Source organism: Zalophus californianus, chromosome 4, assembly GCF_009762305.2.
Source record: "Zalophus californianus isolate mZalCal1 chromosome 4, mZalCal1.pri.v2, whole genome shotgun sequence".
Lineage (NCBI taxonomy): Eukaryota > Metazoa > Chordata > Mammalia > Carnivora > Otariidae > Zalophus > Zalophus californianus.
This window is the reverse complement of record NC_045598.1, coordinates 77,036,199-77,055,900: the sequence shown is the minus strand read 5'-3', so window position 1 is coordinate 77,055,900 and position 19,702 is coordinate 77,036,199. Positions and strand designations below refer to the sequence as shown.

At 44.0% G+C, this 19,702-nt stretch overlaps 1 protein-coding gene across 8 annotated transcripts in view; it reads left to right on the top strand.

The window, feature by feature from the left end:
* The window catches only part of TGFBR3 (transforming growth factor beta receptor 3), a 200,504-nt gene that overhangs the window by 80,054 nt on the left and 100,748 nt on the right, over positions 1 to 19,702 (top strand). For all 8 annotated transcript variants that reach the window (XM_027588651.2, XM_027589059.2, XM_027588972.2 and 5 more), the window contains exon 3: positions 3,659 to 3,843. In XM_027588651.2, coding sequence (XP_027444452.1) covers positions 3,659 to 3,843 — 185 coding nt within the window. The remainder of the gene's footprint in view (positions 1 to 3,658; positions 3,844 to 19,702) is intronic.

Genomic DNA, 19,702 nt, shown 5'->3' with positions numbered 1-19,702 from the left:
CCACTTCCTTATAATGGTGTCCAAGGTTGTATAGACCTAGCACTGCCTAGCCTATAGTGAGCACTTAATAAATAGGAGCAATTTGTTTTAATTTTTTACTACACCAGAGTGACATTGTATGTTGAATTGTTGAAGGCACCATTTCTTACATACCTTTGGAGGATAAGGGTGGATAATTCCTAATTTCTTTTCTTTTCTTTTAAGATTTTATTTATTTATTTGACAGAGACACAGCGAGAGAGAGAATACAAGGTGGGGGGGGTGGTGGGAGAAGGAGAAGCTGGCTTCCAAATGAGCAGGGAGCCTGATGCGGGGCTCGATCCCAGGACCCTGGGATCATGACCTGAGCCAAGGCAGACGCTTAACGACTGAGCCACCCAGGCACCCCTCTTTTCTTTCTTGCTTTCTTGGTTTTAAGGATAGCTTAATCCTATTTTGTAGCTTTTTTTTTTTAACTTGGTGGCAAAAAATTCACTAAGGAATCTCAAAAACTAACTACTACTCTGGTGTGTCTGATGGTCAGAGATACTCTATATGGAGTGTGTTTAAACATTGACCCCAGTGGGTCTCTGTAAAGGGCAGTTATCCAATCGCTTGATCGGAGTGTGCCTTCTGCATTGCTTTCTTTTTTCTTTGACCTTGGGCTGATTCGTATAACACATGGCTGGAACTGTAGCCCATTAAGTGGGATTTGCCTTGCCCTGGACTCTGGCAGGACAGAAACCATAGGTTCTAAGGTGAGGATTGCTAGTCCTCAGTGCTGGGGGTGTCCCCTCTCTGGTTCCCTCCCACTTTGGGAAATACCTTATCCTCTGATTTGTTGCCAGTGAGTTTTTGCTCTAACCCCAGTGTGGAGATGAGCAGTGTGGTGATTTAAGAAAGATCCTGATGGGTAATGGTGGTGTTGCAAGGAGGAGGGCAAGTCAAGCAGATTGCAGATGTGTTCTGGGTGGAACCATAGGCCAGTTGGAGCTTTGCACATGCATACAAAAATGGAGGTGAAAAGTTTTTTTTTTTAATTTTTTGTGTAATCTCTACACCCAGCGTGGGGCTCAAACTCATAACCCCAGGGATGACTGGGTGGTTTAATCAGTTAACTGTCTGCCTTTGGCTCAGGTCATGATCCCAGGATCCTCAGCAGGGAATCTGTTTCTCCTTCTCTCTCCACCCCTCCCTCCCACTCATGCTCTCTCTTGTGCTTGCTCTCTCTCTCAATAAGATAAAAATCTTAAAAAAAAAAAAACTAAACTCACGACCCCAAGATCAAGAGTCAGATGCTCTACTGACTGAGCCAGCCAGGTGCCCCTTTTTAGGTTTTTATTTAAATTCCAGTTAGTTAACATGCACTGTAGTATTTGTTTCAGGTGTACAGTATCGTGATTCAGCCCTTCCATGCATCACCAGGCGCTCAGACGAGTACACTCCTTAATCCCCATCACCTACTTCACCCATCCCCCCACCCTGAAAAGCATTTTTATTTGTGCTTAATTTGTGATAATGGCAAATTTGTGGCAGGAAGGTGTAAAACCAGTTCCCCAGAGTTGAGTGTGTCCCCACAGTTGAGTAGGAGTAGGAGACTCCGGAGCTGTGGGGTCTGAAATAGAGCAGGCGTCCCACTGCGGGTGGGGAGGGCCAGAGGGGAAACAGTAGGGGGAGCACCTGCGCATCCCGTTTGCCGTACCCTGGAACTTCAGGACTCAGATGTCCGGTACCTCCTGCCTTCTGCCACTGTGACATCTTCCTTCACCACCTCTGTTTCTCAGAAAGCAGCTGGGCACAGTTCGGCAGCACAGTGAATATTTGAGAAGGTACATACTTCGTTTCAGACCAGATAACTTTTATCAGCCTCGATAATTTCCGTGAGTTCTGAAATAGACTTGGCACACCAGGCAGGGTGTCTGCTTATAGTCTAGCAGTGGGGGTGCAGGATTGCCTGGTTCTGAACTGCATTTGCATTTTACCCTGGGGCTATGGTCCTGGAGCGTACTTTTAATATGTAGAAGTCAGGAAGAACTAATTGGAGTGCGTTCAGGTCTTTCATTGGGTTCCACTTGGAAGGCTGTGGTTTAGAGGACGCTGTATGTTCAAGTCCCAGTCTCCCCAGGTATCAAATGGAGACAACACCAAACTTGCAGAGGCATATCGCGGTTCCTCCTTCTTGGATGTCCCTCTCTATCTATCCAGCCAGTGTGCAATGAGGCCCAAGTGGGGTTGTACCTCCTATCATTGTAGCAATCTGTTTCCCCTATTCGCTCCCTATAGCCAAATCCAAGTCCCCAGAATGGTGCCCTAATCACCAATCAGGTAGGGAACAATTTATTTTAAAGCTCAGTGATTCATTTCACAAATATTTTTTGGGCATCTCGTACATGCCAGGTGCTGTGATGGGTGCTGAGGATACAAAGATGAGTAACCCACTGCCCAGGAGGTCATACTGGACTAGCAGAGACAGATGCATATACACTGGTGGTTACAGTGTAGAAATTGCAGAGATGGGTGGAGAAATTATGTGAGGATGGAGGAAGAGTATCTCTCTCTGCCTGGGGTGTTTGTTGTGGGGCAGAGTTAGAGTGGAAAAGGAATTTGGGTAAAGGAAACAAGCTTGAATAAAGACATGGAGTTAAGACACATCATGGTATCTTTGGAGAAGGCAGTTGGGGTTGCTGGAGTGGGGTGGGGTGAGGCTGGAGACAGAGGAAGGGGCTGGTCAAGAAAGACCTTGTGTGCCTGGTTAGGGAGCTTGAGCTCTATTCACAGGCCAGCAGTCCTTAAGGGACAGGACATGCCAGCAGAGATGGGAGAGGCAGGTGTTCGCATTGGGAGTGACCACCCCATTGAGCACCCTGGGTGAGGTGGACGGTGCTTGCTTGGAAGGTGGTTTGGAGTGCTGGACACCAGAGTCTCCTTTTAGGAATATCTGCAGTTGTCTAGAGACAGAGGCGATGAGGACCACAGGAAGCAGAGATGGGCAGGAATGGATGTTAGGATTTAAGTTCTGATTATTAGAGAAAGGCAGAATGAGGAAGCAGGTGCCAAGAGTGATCAGCGTTCTGCTTTTTCTATTTGAGGCTCTACTCATATGCTTCTCCCTTTCTTGGGAGGATTTTTTTCTGATCTCTGGCCCCAACTTTGCTATACAACTCTGGCCCCAATTGCCCCTGCTTGTTATATCTTGTTTTGTATTGTTCTTAAGTTTGTTTTGCTCTCTCTAAGAAGGGAGGGGGGCTGTGCTTAAAGGTTAGGGACTGTATCTTATACTTTTTTGGTGCAATTTTAGTTGTTAAATATTTATGCATACTATGATTGGGCTTTAGGCAATTTATTCCATTTATTTCTGGTTTTCTTCTAAGAGAGGACGGAAGAATTGAACACAGATGTCAAACGGGAGGTTTCCTCCATCCAGAGGAATACATTTGTGGATTTGTGTCTAAAAGGGAATTTAAATAATTAAATACATATCAAAATCATCTAAAAGGAATTTAGAGATTGGGGTTTTAGAATAGGCTAAGCTTTTTTGCCATTGAGTTCTGGAAACAGCTTACCTGGAGAGGTTCCTCTGGTGGATTGGCAGTGGCTTGATCATCTAGGATAATTAATTTAACTGTAGCATAATTCATTGCTATTTCTGAGGAGTTTGTGTTTGTGATTCCCTCTGCAGGTCCGGAGCCCAGTACCCAGTGTGAGCTGTCACCCGTCAATGCCTCCCATCCGGTGCAGGCCTTAATGGAGAGCTTCACCGTCTTGTCGGGGTGTGCCAGCAGAGGCACAACAGGGCTGCCGCAGGAGGTGCACGTCCTGAACCTCCGTGCTGCTGAGCCGGGGCTCGGCCAGCCCCAGAAAGAGGTAGGCACAGGTGCCAGCTTTCCACTTACTGCCCCTCTGTGCTTGTAAAGACACTTCTCTGAACAAAGAGGCCTTTTTTTTTTCCCATCCTGAGTTTAACAAGGATGCTTATGTTATGTAAGTGGGGAGGGGGACACAATGTACACTCAAGAAAAGGATTTCAAATAACAGATTGCTCTCTGGACCAGGCAACTCTAGGATTTCTTTCTAGAGAGATTTTTCAGCTTCGTAACTTTCCTGACTTCCCATATTGGAAAGAATGTTCTTAAGGATTTCATCTTTGAAACATGGCTGTGAAATAACAAAATAGGTGACGTTTTTCTGTAATTGTAGAAGATCTTTCTCATCCTCTCCTGTGACCTGTCTTTCTTCTTTCTTTGCGTTGTCTTATGAACCTGTTGCTCCTGCAGGATGAGTCAATGGAAATGGGAAACATTCCAGTAAAGAGGGCAGTACTTTGTACTTGCCGGAAAAGCCTCCTTATGCCATCCGGGCAGCTTCTCGAAGATAGCGGTGGTCTAGGTGGTGGTGATGGTGATGAGCCAGGCTCATAGTGCCTTTTAGTATTTCACCTGTCCTCAGCACTGTCTGAAGCATTCATACACTTACCCCACAAAGTCCTGTGATGATCCTCATTTTACAGGTGACAGACAGGTGCAGAAATAACTCACTTTCACAAGGTCATCACCGTAAGAGAAAAATGGCCTTCTCTTTCCTGTGGCTCAGAAATGACCTAGATTGTGGGTAATGGTCATCATACTTCTTTTAAGATAACACGCGGTTGTCATTCTTTCTATTTTTAAGTCTCTGTGTCTCAGAAATGTTATCAATCAGGTATTCCCTCTCTGGGGAGAGAGAAACCACAATAAATCCTGATAACAGCGAAGTGTAGGAAAACTAATGCCAAATGGAATTTATCTTTGAGTTTTCTTCTGGTCAGGGAAGTTAATTTCCAGAACTGTTTGTTTATGTGCCTTAACCACTCTGCCTTTTGGGGGGAGTAGGAATAGGAGAGGTGAGGTGTCCAGAAGGAAAAGCAAACTGATTTTAATCTCGTGAAGGTGTGCAGAGTTGGCTCGTTTCAAAGACAAATCATCTAACCTTTTCAGCTCCATTGGAAATTATCGTTAATACCTTTGGTTGCTTGCCATGGTTGCAGCAGTGCCTCTTTCAGGGCAGATTTCTTTATCCTGGTAACGTGTCTTTAATTCTTAAAGTATGGGGGAGACTTTGTGGTGGGAGGGAAAGGAGGAGGAGGAAATGCAGTTCCTATGAAGCGTTGCTGACTCCAGCAATTCTTTAGCAGCAATAGTTACTCATTTTATATGTGCTCTCTCCGAGGAACTAAGAAGGAAAAGAAAAGTTCGAGCTGTTACAGAAGCAGCAACAGCAGAGATTCTGGCTGTTAAATTGTGCGTTACTGTTGTTGACCGTGACAATAGATTCAAATAAGACTATCGAAGCAAAAGAAAAATACCTCTAGGAATGGCCGCTGAGTTCTCCCACACTTGCATTTCGGTGTTAGATTAAAACGTTCACGCAGTCCGGAGGATACATCAAACTAGCCGGCATCCGGGGACATGGTATGTTCAATGAGGGAGTAAAGAGATAGGGCCTAGAGGGGATAGTCTCTAAAATTTGCTTAAAAACCCTAAACATTTTTCTTCTTTCTACAGTATTCATATAGTATAGGTATGATTTGGGGTTAGTGATGTGAAGATATTTCCAAGAGTGGGCACCTGAGGGCAGTTGCATTCTTTCTTTCTTTGGGGACTTTCTAAGTATTAGATGGTTGTAGTTCAATCCTGTTTGAAAACAAGATGTTGGGATATGTGATCTTTGGAAATGCCATCTGGCTCTGAGCTGCTCTCGTATAGTAGGCCTTGGGCTATTTTATGTATAGAGAGTGTAGAGGATAACATGAGCAGTTGGGCCACGAGAGAATGAAAAGAGAAGCAAAGAGAGATTCTTTATGGATGGTAAGATGGGGGTGGAGAAATATTAAATCTCTCTCACCTTCATGAATGACTGTGCAGCCATGCAGTTTTTAAAATCATTTGAACTACGTGACCCAGCAATTCCACTTTCGTAACTGTATACCCAAGAGAAGTGATAACGAATGGCCACACAAAAACTTGTCCATGGATGCTCATGGCAGTGTTACTCATATTAGTTAAAAAGTGGAAACGACCTGAATGTCCATCTACTGATGAATGGGTAAATAAAGTGTGTTCTGTCCACACAATGAAATATTACTCAGCAAAAAGAAGGAATGAAATACTGACGCATGCTGCTCCCTGGAGGAACCTCGAAGACATGATGCTAAGTGACAGAAGACAAAGAAGGCAGAAAACAAAAGGCCACATATTATACGAATCCATTTGTATGAAATGTCCAGAAAAGACAGATTTATAGAGATAGAAAGTGAGTTAGCTGTTGCTTAGGGCTAAAGGGCAGAAGAGAGAAGTAGGGGTTGACTGCTAACGAGTACAAGGTTTCTTTGGGACGGACAGGAATATTCTAAAATTAATTTGTGGTGATGGTCCCCCCATTGAATATGAATATGCTAAACACCATTGATAAATGTGAAAATATATTAAAAACCACTGGATTGCATTTTAAATGGGTGGATTTTATGGTATATGAATTTTATCTCAGTGGAGCTTTTTTTTAGTTTTTTAAAAAGATTTTATTTATTTGTTTGACAGAGCAAGAGAGTACAAGAGGGGGAGCGGTGGGAGAGGGAGAAGCAGGCTTCCTGCTGAGCAGGGAGCCTGATGTGGGGCTCAACCCTGGGATCATGACCTGAGCTGAAGGCAGACGCTTAACTGACTGAGCCACCCAGGCGCCCCAGTAAAGCTGTTTAAAAGACAATAATTCAACCTGCTAGTATTCTAAATTAGCCAATACAGTTTATCTTGACTGTATTCACTTTTTTTTTTTTAAAAAAACAAGATTGCTTCGTCTTCCAACCTAAAGTCGCCTCCTTTTTTTTCCATTGTTCTCAGTGGATAACTTGGTTTTTGTAGATATGCTATTACATGGTCTGTGCTAAAAATCACAGCTGATCTGTTTTGGGGGTGATAGTGGGAGGTAGCCTTTCTGTATGCCTCTACTGAGTATTAAAGGCAAATATTTTTCAAAATGAAATGAGGTAATTGCTTACAAATTAGCAAAAAGAATGCCATATTGCCTCCCAGGTATAATTGACTTTGACTCTGGTGACCAAGGTAGTTGTTTTTCACCATGTCCTCCTTAAATGGGAGGGAATTACTAAATCAACCCTCTTTCCCCCAGCTTGTTATTGGTGCAGGATCAGCAGTAAGATCTATTGTAAATGAACCCTTCTCTAACATTTTGCTAAATTCCTACCTCCCAGGAGTCTTAAGGTTCTTCAGCTGAGGAGAGGCTGCTGCTTTTCCTGTGTGGAGGAGGTGACAGATCCTACACCTGGAAGTAATAACCACAGCAGGTTGACAAGATGTGGGGAAACAGTTGCGCTTAAGTTAGAGAAACAATTTTACAGGCCAGCAGAGAATTTGGATCAGAAACTCGCTTGTTACAGTAATGTATACAAAGCCTTCTGTAGCAAAGCACTGTTTTGCCATTGGCCTCCCGGCTGGGTTCTCCTCAGGACAGCATAGAGACCTATAATTGTATTTTTCATCTGAGACCACACCTCTCATTTGTAATCATTGGTTTTGGAAACAACAGGCCTGGAAGTGAACAGGAAACTTGAAAAAGACTCTCTGGCGACAGAGAAGGGCAGAAGACAGTAAACAGCCCCGAGAGATCAGTTTTGTCTTTTAGAATAAGCGGGCACTGGTGTCATCATTTTCATCCTATAAAAACCAGCTCCTCTTGCTCTTTGACTTCAAAGTAAAATGCACCCCCACCCCCCATCAGAGTTTGGGCCTTCAGGGTGTTTCCTGATTCCTGAGAGGAGTTATAGCACCACCAGAGGTTTGTTTACTGTAACATACTTTCATTAGTTGCTGGAATGGCAACAATTTTGTTTCCTATCTAATTTTTATTGCGACCTGCTTTTATGTGGTGATGTGTCTTTTCTATTTCCGACTTATCTAATTGCCTGTTTACAAGGAAAAGCTGCTGCGGGTAAGCCCCTAGTTAGCATTACCTACGCGTATAAAGGACATGGTGTTTAAATTTATGTATTTGTCCTGACATTAAAGCAGCAACTCTTAATGGATGTGCCAGTAACTGGCTGTATGGAGGAAAGTTCTGGAAGGCTCCATTGTCATGGGAAAGGGACCAGGTTTAATAATTCAGAACCCTTCCTACTTCCATGTATTTGCTTATTCTTGGCCTCATTCTAAAGCAAGACATCTCAACAGTATAAGCAGAACTGCAGAATGAGGATAAAGAAAAAAGAAAAGCACAGTTGTGAGCTGTATGGGTTAATGTGGTTGGTACGACTGACTATGAAATTTGGATCCATGCTTCTTGGCAGGCAGGGCCAAATGGGATGTGTGGTTAATCACACATGTGGCTCCAAGTCACTTTTACTTTGTACCTTCTCGAGGACTGTGGCATACAGTTGTTCCTTGCCTGCTTCTTTTGAGGGCAGGAAAAACCACAGTTGGGAGAACGAGAAGGAAGTTCACACATCTGTCTGAAATGCTAACTCCTCTGCTTGCCTCTTAACAATTCCCTTACCCACAGTTACTTGGTTACGAGGCTTAGGGAGGCAGTGGACGCTGGCTCTTTTGGACTCTGCGGTCCAAGCTGTCCCCGCATTTCCAGCCCAGCTCCCTTCTACCGTCAGCTCTTGCCTTGTTCCGGGCCACGAGACCCGCTCATCAGTCTTGTTTGGCTCCGCCTGTTAGGTGAGCCCCCTGGTCTCCCACTGAGGCTTTGGGTTTCCTGCATAGGCTTGTGACAGCTCATTCCAGTGCTCCCAGTCCCTTTTCATTCCCTCCCTTGTGGCTTTGGGGGCAGTATTAAGGTTGGTCTCTTGCTGTCTTTTTTCCTTCCTCCTTTAGAAGATTATCACATCAAGTGTTAGTAATTATAAAATGCAGGGAGCTGAGGAGCCCTTGTACTTTCCGTGGCTATTAATGGCCACACTAAGTGCCGCCTCCCATCTGTCCTTCATAGTCCATTGTTTCCTCCCCTCCCCGCCCATAAGGCTTTCAGCTGCCTTCACACAGTAACCCACTTGTTCTCTGCTTGCAATCCATGACTTGTTGTAACCAAACTTGCTTGAACCATGTGATAAGGGAGAACGAACACATCAAGGGACGAACGAACACACGAGCGCTTTAGTATGTGGGCTTTGACATCTGAATTGACATCTTTTTTGCTTACTTGGGGGTATCTGGAAGTTCAGGGATTAAACATTTTGGAGATCGCTACTACCTACCTACTTAACTACCTCTACACAGTCTTCCCTCTGTTTCCACAGTATTAGTAGGTGGACAACTTCTCTCTTCCCCCTTAGTTATTAGAATATAGACAGAACGGTGAGGGGGTTGGGGGAATGGGCTGGTGTCTTAACTTTACTCATCACCACTAAAAGAACTGATACAGAATTTCAAGACTGGCTTTTTGGAGACTAGGTATGTGAGAGCAGAAGTATCCAATGAACACTGAACTGTAGCACACTAGCTACATTCCTTCTCTGTCTGGGGCATTTTTCCCACTGCAGTTATTCACAAGTGACTTTCTAATGCTAGTCCTGTGTATGTGCAGAAAAAGTCCAAATAAACTCAAGGCTATTAATGTTTCAGATCTTACATGTAGTATATGCTTAGCAAGTGTCAGAGTAAACTGCTCGCACACACACACTGTATATTGGTGAAATTTCATTCCTAAACAAATACCTTCCATGTATAAATGCTGCCTGGTGTTTGTTTAAATGGAGGTTGTTTTGGAAATCACTCCAGCCTATTAGGTAAGAGTGCCTCTGAACTGACCATTTTGTTGCAGAACTACAGCAGATGTATCAGAAAGTTAAACTGATGACAAGGGTCACAGTTCTCAATTCATTTGAGTGTTTGCTGTGGAAGTTATTTCATTAACTTGAAAGACAGCTGAATCTGACTCTCACGTAGGATTGGAGACCCTAAATAAATAGGCCAGTCACATCATTTGAAGGGAGCTGCCCCTTCCCTCGAACAAAGAGAGTGCAGTTTAAATGATGACACCCCACCGGGCAGAATGCAGGTGCTAGGCCAGGACTGGGTAGAGGAGCAGGGTTGGGGACAGCATGGCAACTAGACCTGGCTGCTGGCTCAACAGAGGATGATGCAGGCCCGTTTAGAACTGGCTACACTAGTCAAGGATGGTTTCTGACATGTTGGGGCAAGATGTTGAATCAGAAACTACAGCTAACTCTCAAGTAAGAACTCTCCAAAAACCTGGTTTGGGAATTCTAGAAAAAGTGAAAGCAGAAATCAGAGTGATAATAGTCAACATTAGGGCTTAGCAGACAAATGAGGACACAAACTAAGCAAAGAAGTTACAACATTCCTACCAAGATGCTGGCTGGCCACATCGCTTAAGCCCTGTCATTTATCACAGTAATGTCCAGATGCTGTAAAATTGCCCTTAGAAAGCACTGCTCCTTGTCCCACCAGAGGGATGGAGCCTGACTGGACTCTGCCATTTTGGCATGAGGTAATGCCGGGTTGTATTCTTTGCTGGCTGGGAGGGGACAGATTGAAAAAGCCTCTCTTATTGTTGCCTCTTGCCCAGTCTGGAGAAGAGACTACCTTGACCCCCTCTAAAATTTGTCCAGCAGCAGAGTTTTCTAGCCAGTGTGGTGTTTGTCTTTATGGAGGTTAGGGCTACAGCCCTGACCCATGCTGTTGTTGCCATGGTAACTCCTCAACTGCTAAAAAAAATTGTAATTTCCTAAAAATGTTGTTAGAAAATGTTTTAACAGGGGCACCCTCCACATTTGAAAATGTGACTTTTTGCTTGAAGGACATTTTGGAGAGCATTTTAAAAAGCGGTAGACCAAAGTAAGGAGCAGGTCTACAAATCTGAGACCCAGATGTGCTGATTGGGCAAATGCCCAGCCTGTGTGTGCAGAGTATCCAAATCTCCAACTTGTACTCTCTTGTTTTCATTGCTTATCTGCTCTGTTGACATTTTGTTTGAGAATAAAAAGAAATTTACTGCTAATATCTCTGATTTAAATACTTACATTCTGCAGAAATGTTTCTTATATCACTTTCAGTCGTTTCCCCACTGCGTTCTCTGAATATCTCTGTGAAAATTAGCGTGTTTATTTTACTTTTCTTTCTTCCACAGTGAAGAGGCCATGCGTGAACTTGGCCCTGCCAATCATCTCTCCACACCACTGTATTTCTCTTATCCTTGTCTCTCCAACTTCTTGAATGAGTGAACATCTGTGTCCTGCCTCTCCCTTCTTTCCTCCCTGCAACCTGACTTCTCTTCTCCTGAGCTTCTCTCTGATGATGCCCTTCTGACCAACCACTGGGATGCCAGGACTGGAGGCAATCCAGTTTTAACTACCTGACAGAGGAGACCAGGGCCAGGGAGTGGAGTGACGACTTATTCGCTGTCAAACAAGAAGTTGGTGCCAGTGCCGGACTGGAACCCGGGGACCCTGATTCCTGTGGCAGAGCTCTTTCTCCCATAGCATCTTTCCCCACTTTGTTCCTCCTTGGCTCCTTTTTCTGTCCTCCCTTTTCTGGCATCTCCTTCTGGGCTTCAGGATGATACCTTAGCCTGGTTCTCCTTCTACTTTTCCGTCTGTTTTTCTGATTCTTTCCCAGCTCTTCCTTCTCAGCGTTTCCTACCTGGAGTGTAGTCTTTGGCCTTTGTTTCCCCCCCTCTCTCTTGTCCGTGAGGTCGCTTGTCTGTTTTCGGGATTTGAGTTGTCACCTCCATGTGGAAGGCTCCCAACGCTCTCTCCAGGCTTCTGCAGTAGAGCTCCAGTCAGGGTTCTCCAGAACGCTGCCCCTCAGGTCTTACCTCAAGCTCCCAGGTGCCTGAGATGTGCTGTGGAGGAGTAGCTATCAGTAAGGGTCCTTGTGGTGTTAAGCTCAGTCACTCGCCGAGCATGTGCCTCTGGGGGAGTTACTTCGTTCTCTAAGCCCCTTTCCTCATCCGTGAAATGAGGATGATAGTAGCAGTTCTCGAGAGAGTTTACTGAGGATTGAGAGGTGTCCGTATGGCATGTAGGGCTGCCAGGTATGCCTGGCACACAGTAAACAATCAAATGCTAGAGCTCTTTTTATTGCCTCTAAAACTGAATGTAAGCCGGTTTTCTCCTTCCCTCAGTGCTGGTTATCAGCCCAACTTCCCTGTCCCGCCAGTGCCACTGCTACCATCTGTCTTGAGACTTTTGAACCATCTTGGATTTACCCATCCCTTTCAAATCCTGTATTGGTCAATCACCAAGTTTTATCGACATTTCCTCTGAAATGTCTCTTGAATTTCTGTGTTCTTCTCCACTCACCCTGCAGCTTTTTAAACCAGTTTCCTGGGACTGATTGTTGCAGTCTAGCTTGTGGATCGCTTCTTAAAACAATTTTCTCTACATAATATCTCATAATTCACTCGTTTACAGACGCATTCAGTGTTACTCATTGAAGAGTTGAACACTGCGTGCTAGGTAGACATCCTGCTCCATTCTTACTTGTGTTTATGTCTTCAGCACTTATTGAGGATTGATGGCAAATAAATGTAGTGCAGTGTGACAAAAAATATGACCATTACTTGTTCTAAAATTAACAAAATTTTGCAGGAGCCCAAAAGAGGGAGTGGTAATTCTATCTGCAGGTAAGGGAAGGATTCCCAGAAGAGAGAGCATTTAGTAAAGGGCTTGAAAGTCAAGTAGAAGTTGCTGGGTAGAGGAGGAGAGAGGCCTCAGTATATACAGAGAGAAAAGCAGAAACCACATGTAGAGGAAAGTTCCTCCATGTTCATGGTGTGGCTGGGGTACAGTTCAAGGAGTGCAAAACTATGGCCTTTGGGCCAAATTCTGCCTGCTGCCTATTTTGTATATACATAATTTACATACCATAAAGTTTACATTTCAGCACTCCAGAAAGAAACTTTGTACCCACTAGCAGTCACTCCTCATTGCCTGTGGTCCTACCCTTGGCCCTAGACAACCGCCAGTCGACTTTATTTCTTGATAGATTTGCCTATTTTGGACATTTTCTTTAGATGGACTCATCCAGTATATGTGACTTCTATGACTGGCTTCTTTCACTTAACATAATGCACTTGAGATTCACCCATATGGTAGCATGTCTTAGTTATTTCATTCCTTTTTATTCCTGAATAGTATTCCGTTGGATGGCTATACCATATTTTGCTTATTCATTCACCAGTGTGATGCCTGTTTTTGTAAACAAAGTTTTTTTTGTTTTGTTTTTGGGGTTTTTTTTGGTAAATAAAGTTTATTGGAATATAGCCATATCCATTCATTTATATATCGTCTGTGGCTGCTTTCTTACTATAATGGCAGAGTTGAGCAGTGTGACAAAGCCTGAAAGATTTAACGATCTGGCCATTTGCAGAGAAAGTTTGCCAACCACTGGAATAGGGATGGGGACAGTGATGGGGACAGTGGGAGGTGGGGTGGGCTGGGGTTTGAAAGTGGAAGATGAGGGGCGCCTGGGTGGCTCACTCGGTTAAGCGTCTGCCTTTGACTCGGGTCATGATCCCAGGGTCCTGGGACTGAGCCCGCATCATGCTCCCTGCTTTAGTGGAGAGTCTGCTTCTCCTTCTGCCCCTCCTCTCTGCTCATGCTCTCTCTCTCTCAAATAAATAAATAAAAATCTAAAAAGAAAAAAAAGAAAAAGAAAGTGGAAGATGAGTGGAAAGGCTGCATAAGTGAGGGTTTGGATTAACCCTGTGGATCCATGTCTTTCCAACTGTGGAATCCCTTAGAGATGCTTAAGTGCAGATTCCTGAACCTCACCTGTAACCTTGCAGGTGAATCCATTGCCCCATACCTTTTTTCCTAATTCCACATGAATTTCTCTCCGAACTCAGACTGTGCCAAACCCGTCCGTGATCCTTTACCCTCCTCCTCTCCCTCTCTTCTAAAGATTGCTTTGAACCCCTCCTTCTCCCCTCACCCCTAGTCTGTACCTCCTCAGAGTATGGGATTCTGTATTTTCTTATTATATTATTTGGTGCTGAATCATGTGTGTTAATCTTGCACACCCAGCTGGTGAGTGGACTCCTTAGGGGCAGGAACCAAGTCTTGGACCTCTTTTGCATTGTGCATATTGGATTCTTGAATGATACTAAAGATGTTATTTAAGGTATCACTGTAAGTTTTTAAGCTACTCCCCTTTTCTTTTTATTTATTTATTTATTTTTAAAGATTTTATTTATTTATTTGAGAGAGAAAGAATGAGATAGAGAGAGCATAGGGGGGGGGAGGGTCAGAGGGAGAAGCAGACTCTCCGCCGAGCAGGGAGTCCGATGCAGGACTTGATTCCGAGACTCCAGGATCATGACCTGAGCTGAAGTCAGTCGCTTAACCAACTGAGCCACCCAGGTGCCCTCCCCTTTTCTTTTTAAAGATTTATTTATTTTAGAGAGAGAGAGAGAGAGAGAGATTGAGAGAAAGAGAGGGGGGAGGGGCCGAGGGGGAGAGAGAGAGAGAATCTCCAGCAGACTCCCTGCTGAGCAAGGAGCCGGACACAGGGCTGGATCCTCCAACCCTGAGATCATGACCTGAGCTGAAATCAAGAGTCGGATGCTTAACCGACTGAGCCACCCAGACACCCCAGGCTACTCCCCTTTTCCACAGCGTACCTTTATTTGATTTGCATTATATCCGTGGATTTGGTGTTTGTCCTCAGGTCCTTCTTAACCACCATAGCTAAGCAGGTATCCTTTATTTTGGATTACGGCTTTGATTTATTTTTCCTAATTGAGCCTCATGCTCCTGCAGTTTACTCTCAAGTATCCAGAGCTCTGTGTCAGTCTTTGCCCACTCCGTTTCTGAGTTTGTTACATTTTTCTCCACTCTTAGAGATTTTAGTCAATCTGCTAGCAGACTAGGTAGTCCTTGCCCTCAGCTGGGTAAAAAGCTCTAAATGGTTTTTGATGCCGTGCTGCTCCCTTGGGTGGCTTATACGATCTGAGCCAGGTTTGAAGTTAGACCATTAAGAATGATCTGTCCTCATGATGTAGGAGGGTGATTCCCAGCCAATTCTTAATATTGCTGGAATTAATTAACCTTGATTCCGCCAATTGAGAGAGGGCATTTTACTCTACCCTGTATTGTTAAATACCTAATAACGTGATTTTTTTTTTATTTTGTTTTTTTGCTCAGTGAGCACTTAAAATATCCCTGCCTGTATAGTAATTTGTTCCCTGTTTAATGTGGCTTTTTCCTTTGTTTACTCTGGACTCAAGTCTTTGTAGCTTGTTTTCTAAGTCAGCTCAAAAGCTGCTGGTCATTGGATTTGGCAGCCTTTTCAAGCTTTACCCACCAGAACCCTACAGGAAGTTGTGTGTCGGCCAGAAGAGTCTGTTTATTTAGAGCATGGTGTCCAGCAGAAGCAATCTATTTATGAGGGTCTGTTCTTAAAGACCCAGGAATCCGAATCCCTGTTTGGGAGACCTGCTGCTTTGACTCACATTGCAAATGTGTGCTCTGTCCTTTCCTTTCCAGACTGCCAGGGCACCTCAGCTAGACTGGTGGTTAATTGAAATAGTCTTTTCCCTGAGTTCCTTGGCCTCGTCTGAAATGCCGAAGTATTAATGCCCAGAAACTAGATAGCTCTTTTAACCTCATCAGAATGGGATTGAAAAAGATTTTTTTTAATGAATTAGCTTTTATGAGTTTATTGATCACCATTTTTAAAATATTCTGATAGGATTTTGCTCTGAAGGCCCTCCTGATTTAGAATGCTAAAACTAAGTGGAAATGGCCATGCTTTTGACTCCTGGGAATGGTTCCTTGCCCACAGTCATCTGGTATTGTCTGCGTTCTAGTCCAAGACATCCTGCAATACCGTTTTTATATTAATGGCATTTTTGACCTAAACTGCAGAGTCCTTTGGCTGAATCTAGAATTTTTACATCCTTTGGGGGAAGAGAGGCACATTGCAGGTATGATTTAGCTTCTTCCGAAGATAGAAAGATCTTCAAATATTGGGTCTAACTGTGAGCCAAAGAGAGTCAACCATAGGATCCGGGATCAGTGCAATAGCCTAATTCTTGCCTGGAGCCCAAATACCACATGTGCATATGAAAGTTTAATTTCTCTTTGTTGATTCATGTGTACACCCCTCTGATTCTTTCTGAATCTGCTACAGCAAGTTGGTGATGAGGCTGTAGGTTTTATGTGCCTAGCACTGGGCTTGCCACAGGGTAGGTACTCAATACCTGTGCACTGAGTTAAGTCTGAAACAGCATTCGTTATCTTAAGAGGTGAACCCTTGGCAAGTGTGGTCTCACTCCTACTGATGTAAGCACATGTGCAGGTGCCTTGGGAGAGAGGAAGAAAGAGCTATGGCCCCTGCTGAGAGGACCGAGAAACGGAAGGTGGACAGAAAATGGGAGATCACATTTCTTAGCTCTAGCCATGCTGTGGGGTGGGTGGGTGGTCTTTTAGTGGTCTACAGTTTGATCATTCTGTGGGTTGGAAGTTGTACTGAGACTTCTACCTCCAAATAGCTACTACTTATAGAGCATTGGCTTGCTTGAAGTCTTACGTAAATTTAACCACTTAAGTTAAAAACAATACCTTACTCATTCCTCTGCTACTACTCTTAACCTCAAGTAGAAAGACATGCAGGTAGTGTATTCCTTGGGAATCAGTAGTTTCTGAAGATACAGGAGAAAGCTCAAGTCCAAGGGAGCTAAAGGTCCATCTGGACATGCACATGCATGCCTTGTTGTGAGATTTATGGGCATTTAGGGTGTCTCCTTGGCTTGCCACTTTGAGTCTCAAATTTGAGGGCCTTTCAAAATCAAAGGCGATTCAAGAATTTAATTTCTAATGAAGAGTCATCATGCTTGGGCATTTTGCCTTTGTCATCTGGCCCTGGAGGACTTATGGGACCCATTTGCTCTCCTGTATTTTCTGAAACACGCCCCCCCCCCCCCGCCCCGATTTTTATCTTTTGCCATTAGCCAGAGGGCTCTGCCTGTCCCCATTGTGGAGGGGACAGGCAGACCCAGGTGTGTGTGTGTGTGTGTGTGTGTGTCTTGCCCTGGTTTAGAAACCATTAGTTCTTTCTGTGGAGCCCAGCACCCCTTAGAGGCTTTAAAACTGGCCCTTTATTGCTTTTTCTATGTTGTCAGTGTTGCTGTTTTGTTTCCTGCTTTCATAGGAGTTGAAGATTACACTCTTTTTCTCTCCTTATCATTGCTGGTTGTTAAGATAGTGAGAGTGTAAATGAAATGGTAATAGTGCCATTGTGAACAATCTCCGAAAAGATTTTTTTTGTTCGTTTTTAATGCTGTAAATATCTAATTCCCAGTGTTTTAGTTGGAAGCTGTTCAAATTTCCCAAATCATAAAATCTTTTAAAGCCCACTCCAAGTTACTTTTTCTTGATTCCATTCTCCCCCTTTTTTCATTAAAAAGAAGGAAAAAAGAAGAAAATGTCTTTTCGAATAGAGAAATCACCTCTGTTTATTAGAGACCAGAGTGATATGGACCCCTGACTTGCTGTGAGTTTTTTTGATGTGTTTTGGAGTTGTGTACACGGGTAATATTTAGTCCTGTTTTTGCCATGTGTTTTTATATACATTTCCTAAACACTTTCCCTGGCGCGGTCCTATGACTGTGTATATGTCCTACATGTGTTTCCTATTTTTTATGACTCATACTTACGGTACTCATAAAGATTTATCCTTTATCTTGGCTCTGAGTAATGAGTCCACTTGCACATTTCCAGCAGAGATGTGGGTTGGGACTTTTGTATTTAATCTTGCAGGGGAGGCCTCTCGAAGGCCTAGTGCAGGAAGCATGACCTATTCATCTGAAGGTACTAGTCACTTCTCCTCCTCGAGGGAGCAGTCAGCTCAGTTTTTGTGGATTTATTAATTTGTATTTTCCAAGTTTTCCTTTCTCTTTGCCCCTTTTAGCCATTCTCCTGCTTATAGTGAGACCACCAGAAGGCGACTGATGGAACAAAAGCTCTGATCCTTTTCCTTGCTGGTAACTGTGTTAAAGGGTTTGGTGGAGGAAGAAATGGAAATAATGAAGCTGAAATGATATCTGTATTACATGCAGTAACAAACACTCATGGGGTCTTCTTGGGTTCAAATAAACATTCAGACGGAAGAGACTATCACAGGGCACAGGTGGCTTTAGCCTACTTAAAGGGATACAGGCTAAGGACCATAGCTTACAGCAGAGCGGCATGGTGTTCCTCTTTTTTGGATGCCTTGTGGCTTTTACACATCAGTTCATATAACCATCCAGAGCTCTCCAGTTGATGGATCAAATGCCAGGGGTGTGTGTGTGTGTGTGTGTGTGTGTGTGTGTGTGTGTGTGTGTGTGTGTGTGTGTGTGTGTGTGTGTGTGTGTGTGTGTGTGTGTGTGTGTGTGTGTGTGTGTGTGTGTGTGTGTGTGTGTGTGTGTGTGTGTGTGTGTGTGTGTGTGTGTGTGTGTGTGTGTGTGTGTGTGTGTGTGTGTGTGTCTTGCCCTGGTTTAGAAACTTTATACCTCCCAGGAGCTAGTAGGCAACTATGCTCATAGAAATAGTTTCCCTGTGTGTGTGTGTGTGTGTGTGTGTGTGTGTGTGTGTGTGTGTGTGTGTGTGTGTGTGTGTGTGTGTCTTGCCCTGGTTTAGAAACTTTATACCTCCCAGGAGCTAGTAGGCAACTATGCTCATAGAAATAGTTTCCCTGGTGCCCATGAAGGAAATGCTCGATTTATAAGAGTTACTGATCTCAGCGAAGCCCCTAGATCTCTCCTCCTAGCAGGTATTTTTAATCTTGCCAATCCTAGTACAGTTTTCCAGTTAAGGATAATTTTTTACCATAAGGAACTTGCCTTTTATTATAGTTGACATATTGTTTTAAATTACTAGGGTTGCTGAGTTAAGAGCATTAACAGAAGACCAAATTCTCATGCAGAGGAGGGACACATTTTGCTGAGTCTTTGTCCACACCTGTGAAAGGCTAAATAGTGGCTCCCAAAGATGTGCCCCCATCCCATTCCCCAAGATGTTACTCTATGAATGTTTTATGGAACAAGTCTTTGCAGATGTGGCTAATTGAAGGATTTTGAGGTGAGAAGATTCTCCTGGATTATCTGGGTGGCCTCTCAGTGCAATCACATGTGTCCTCGTAAGACAGAGATTTGACGTAGACAGAAGGGGAGACGGCCACGTGACTGTGGAGGCACAAGCCAAGAAATAAGCACAGCTGTGAGAGGCTGGAAGGGGCCAGGAATGAATGCTTTCGTCGAGCCTCTGGAGGAAGCAGAGCTCTGCCGACACCTTGATTTTGGCTCCGTCATCTGACTTGGCTCAGACTGATCTTGGCCATCTGGCCTCCAGAACTATGAGAGAATAAATTTCTGTTGTTTTAAGCCATCGAGCTCTTAGTAATTTGTTACAGCAGCTACAAACTGCTGATACATTCCCTGTGTCTCATTAGCTTGGGAGATTGCCTTGAGTTCCATGTAGGTCTCCTGCCCCCATGTTGTTCACTACTTGTGTTTTTTGTCTCTGTAAAGGACACTATCACTCAGTTGCCAAGGCCAAAAGCGTTGGTGTTATCCATGACCTCCTATGTTTTCTCAGATGTCACATCCAATCTTGTTTATTCCACCATAAAAATAGATTCCGAATCTACCTCTACTTGACACCCCCCACCACCACCAACCCCCACCACCACCTTCGGTAAGACAGTAGAACCACCATCACATCTTT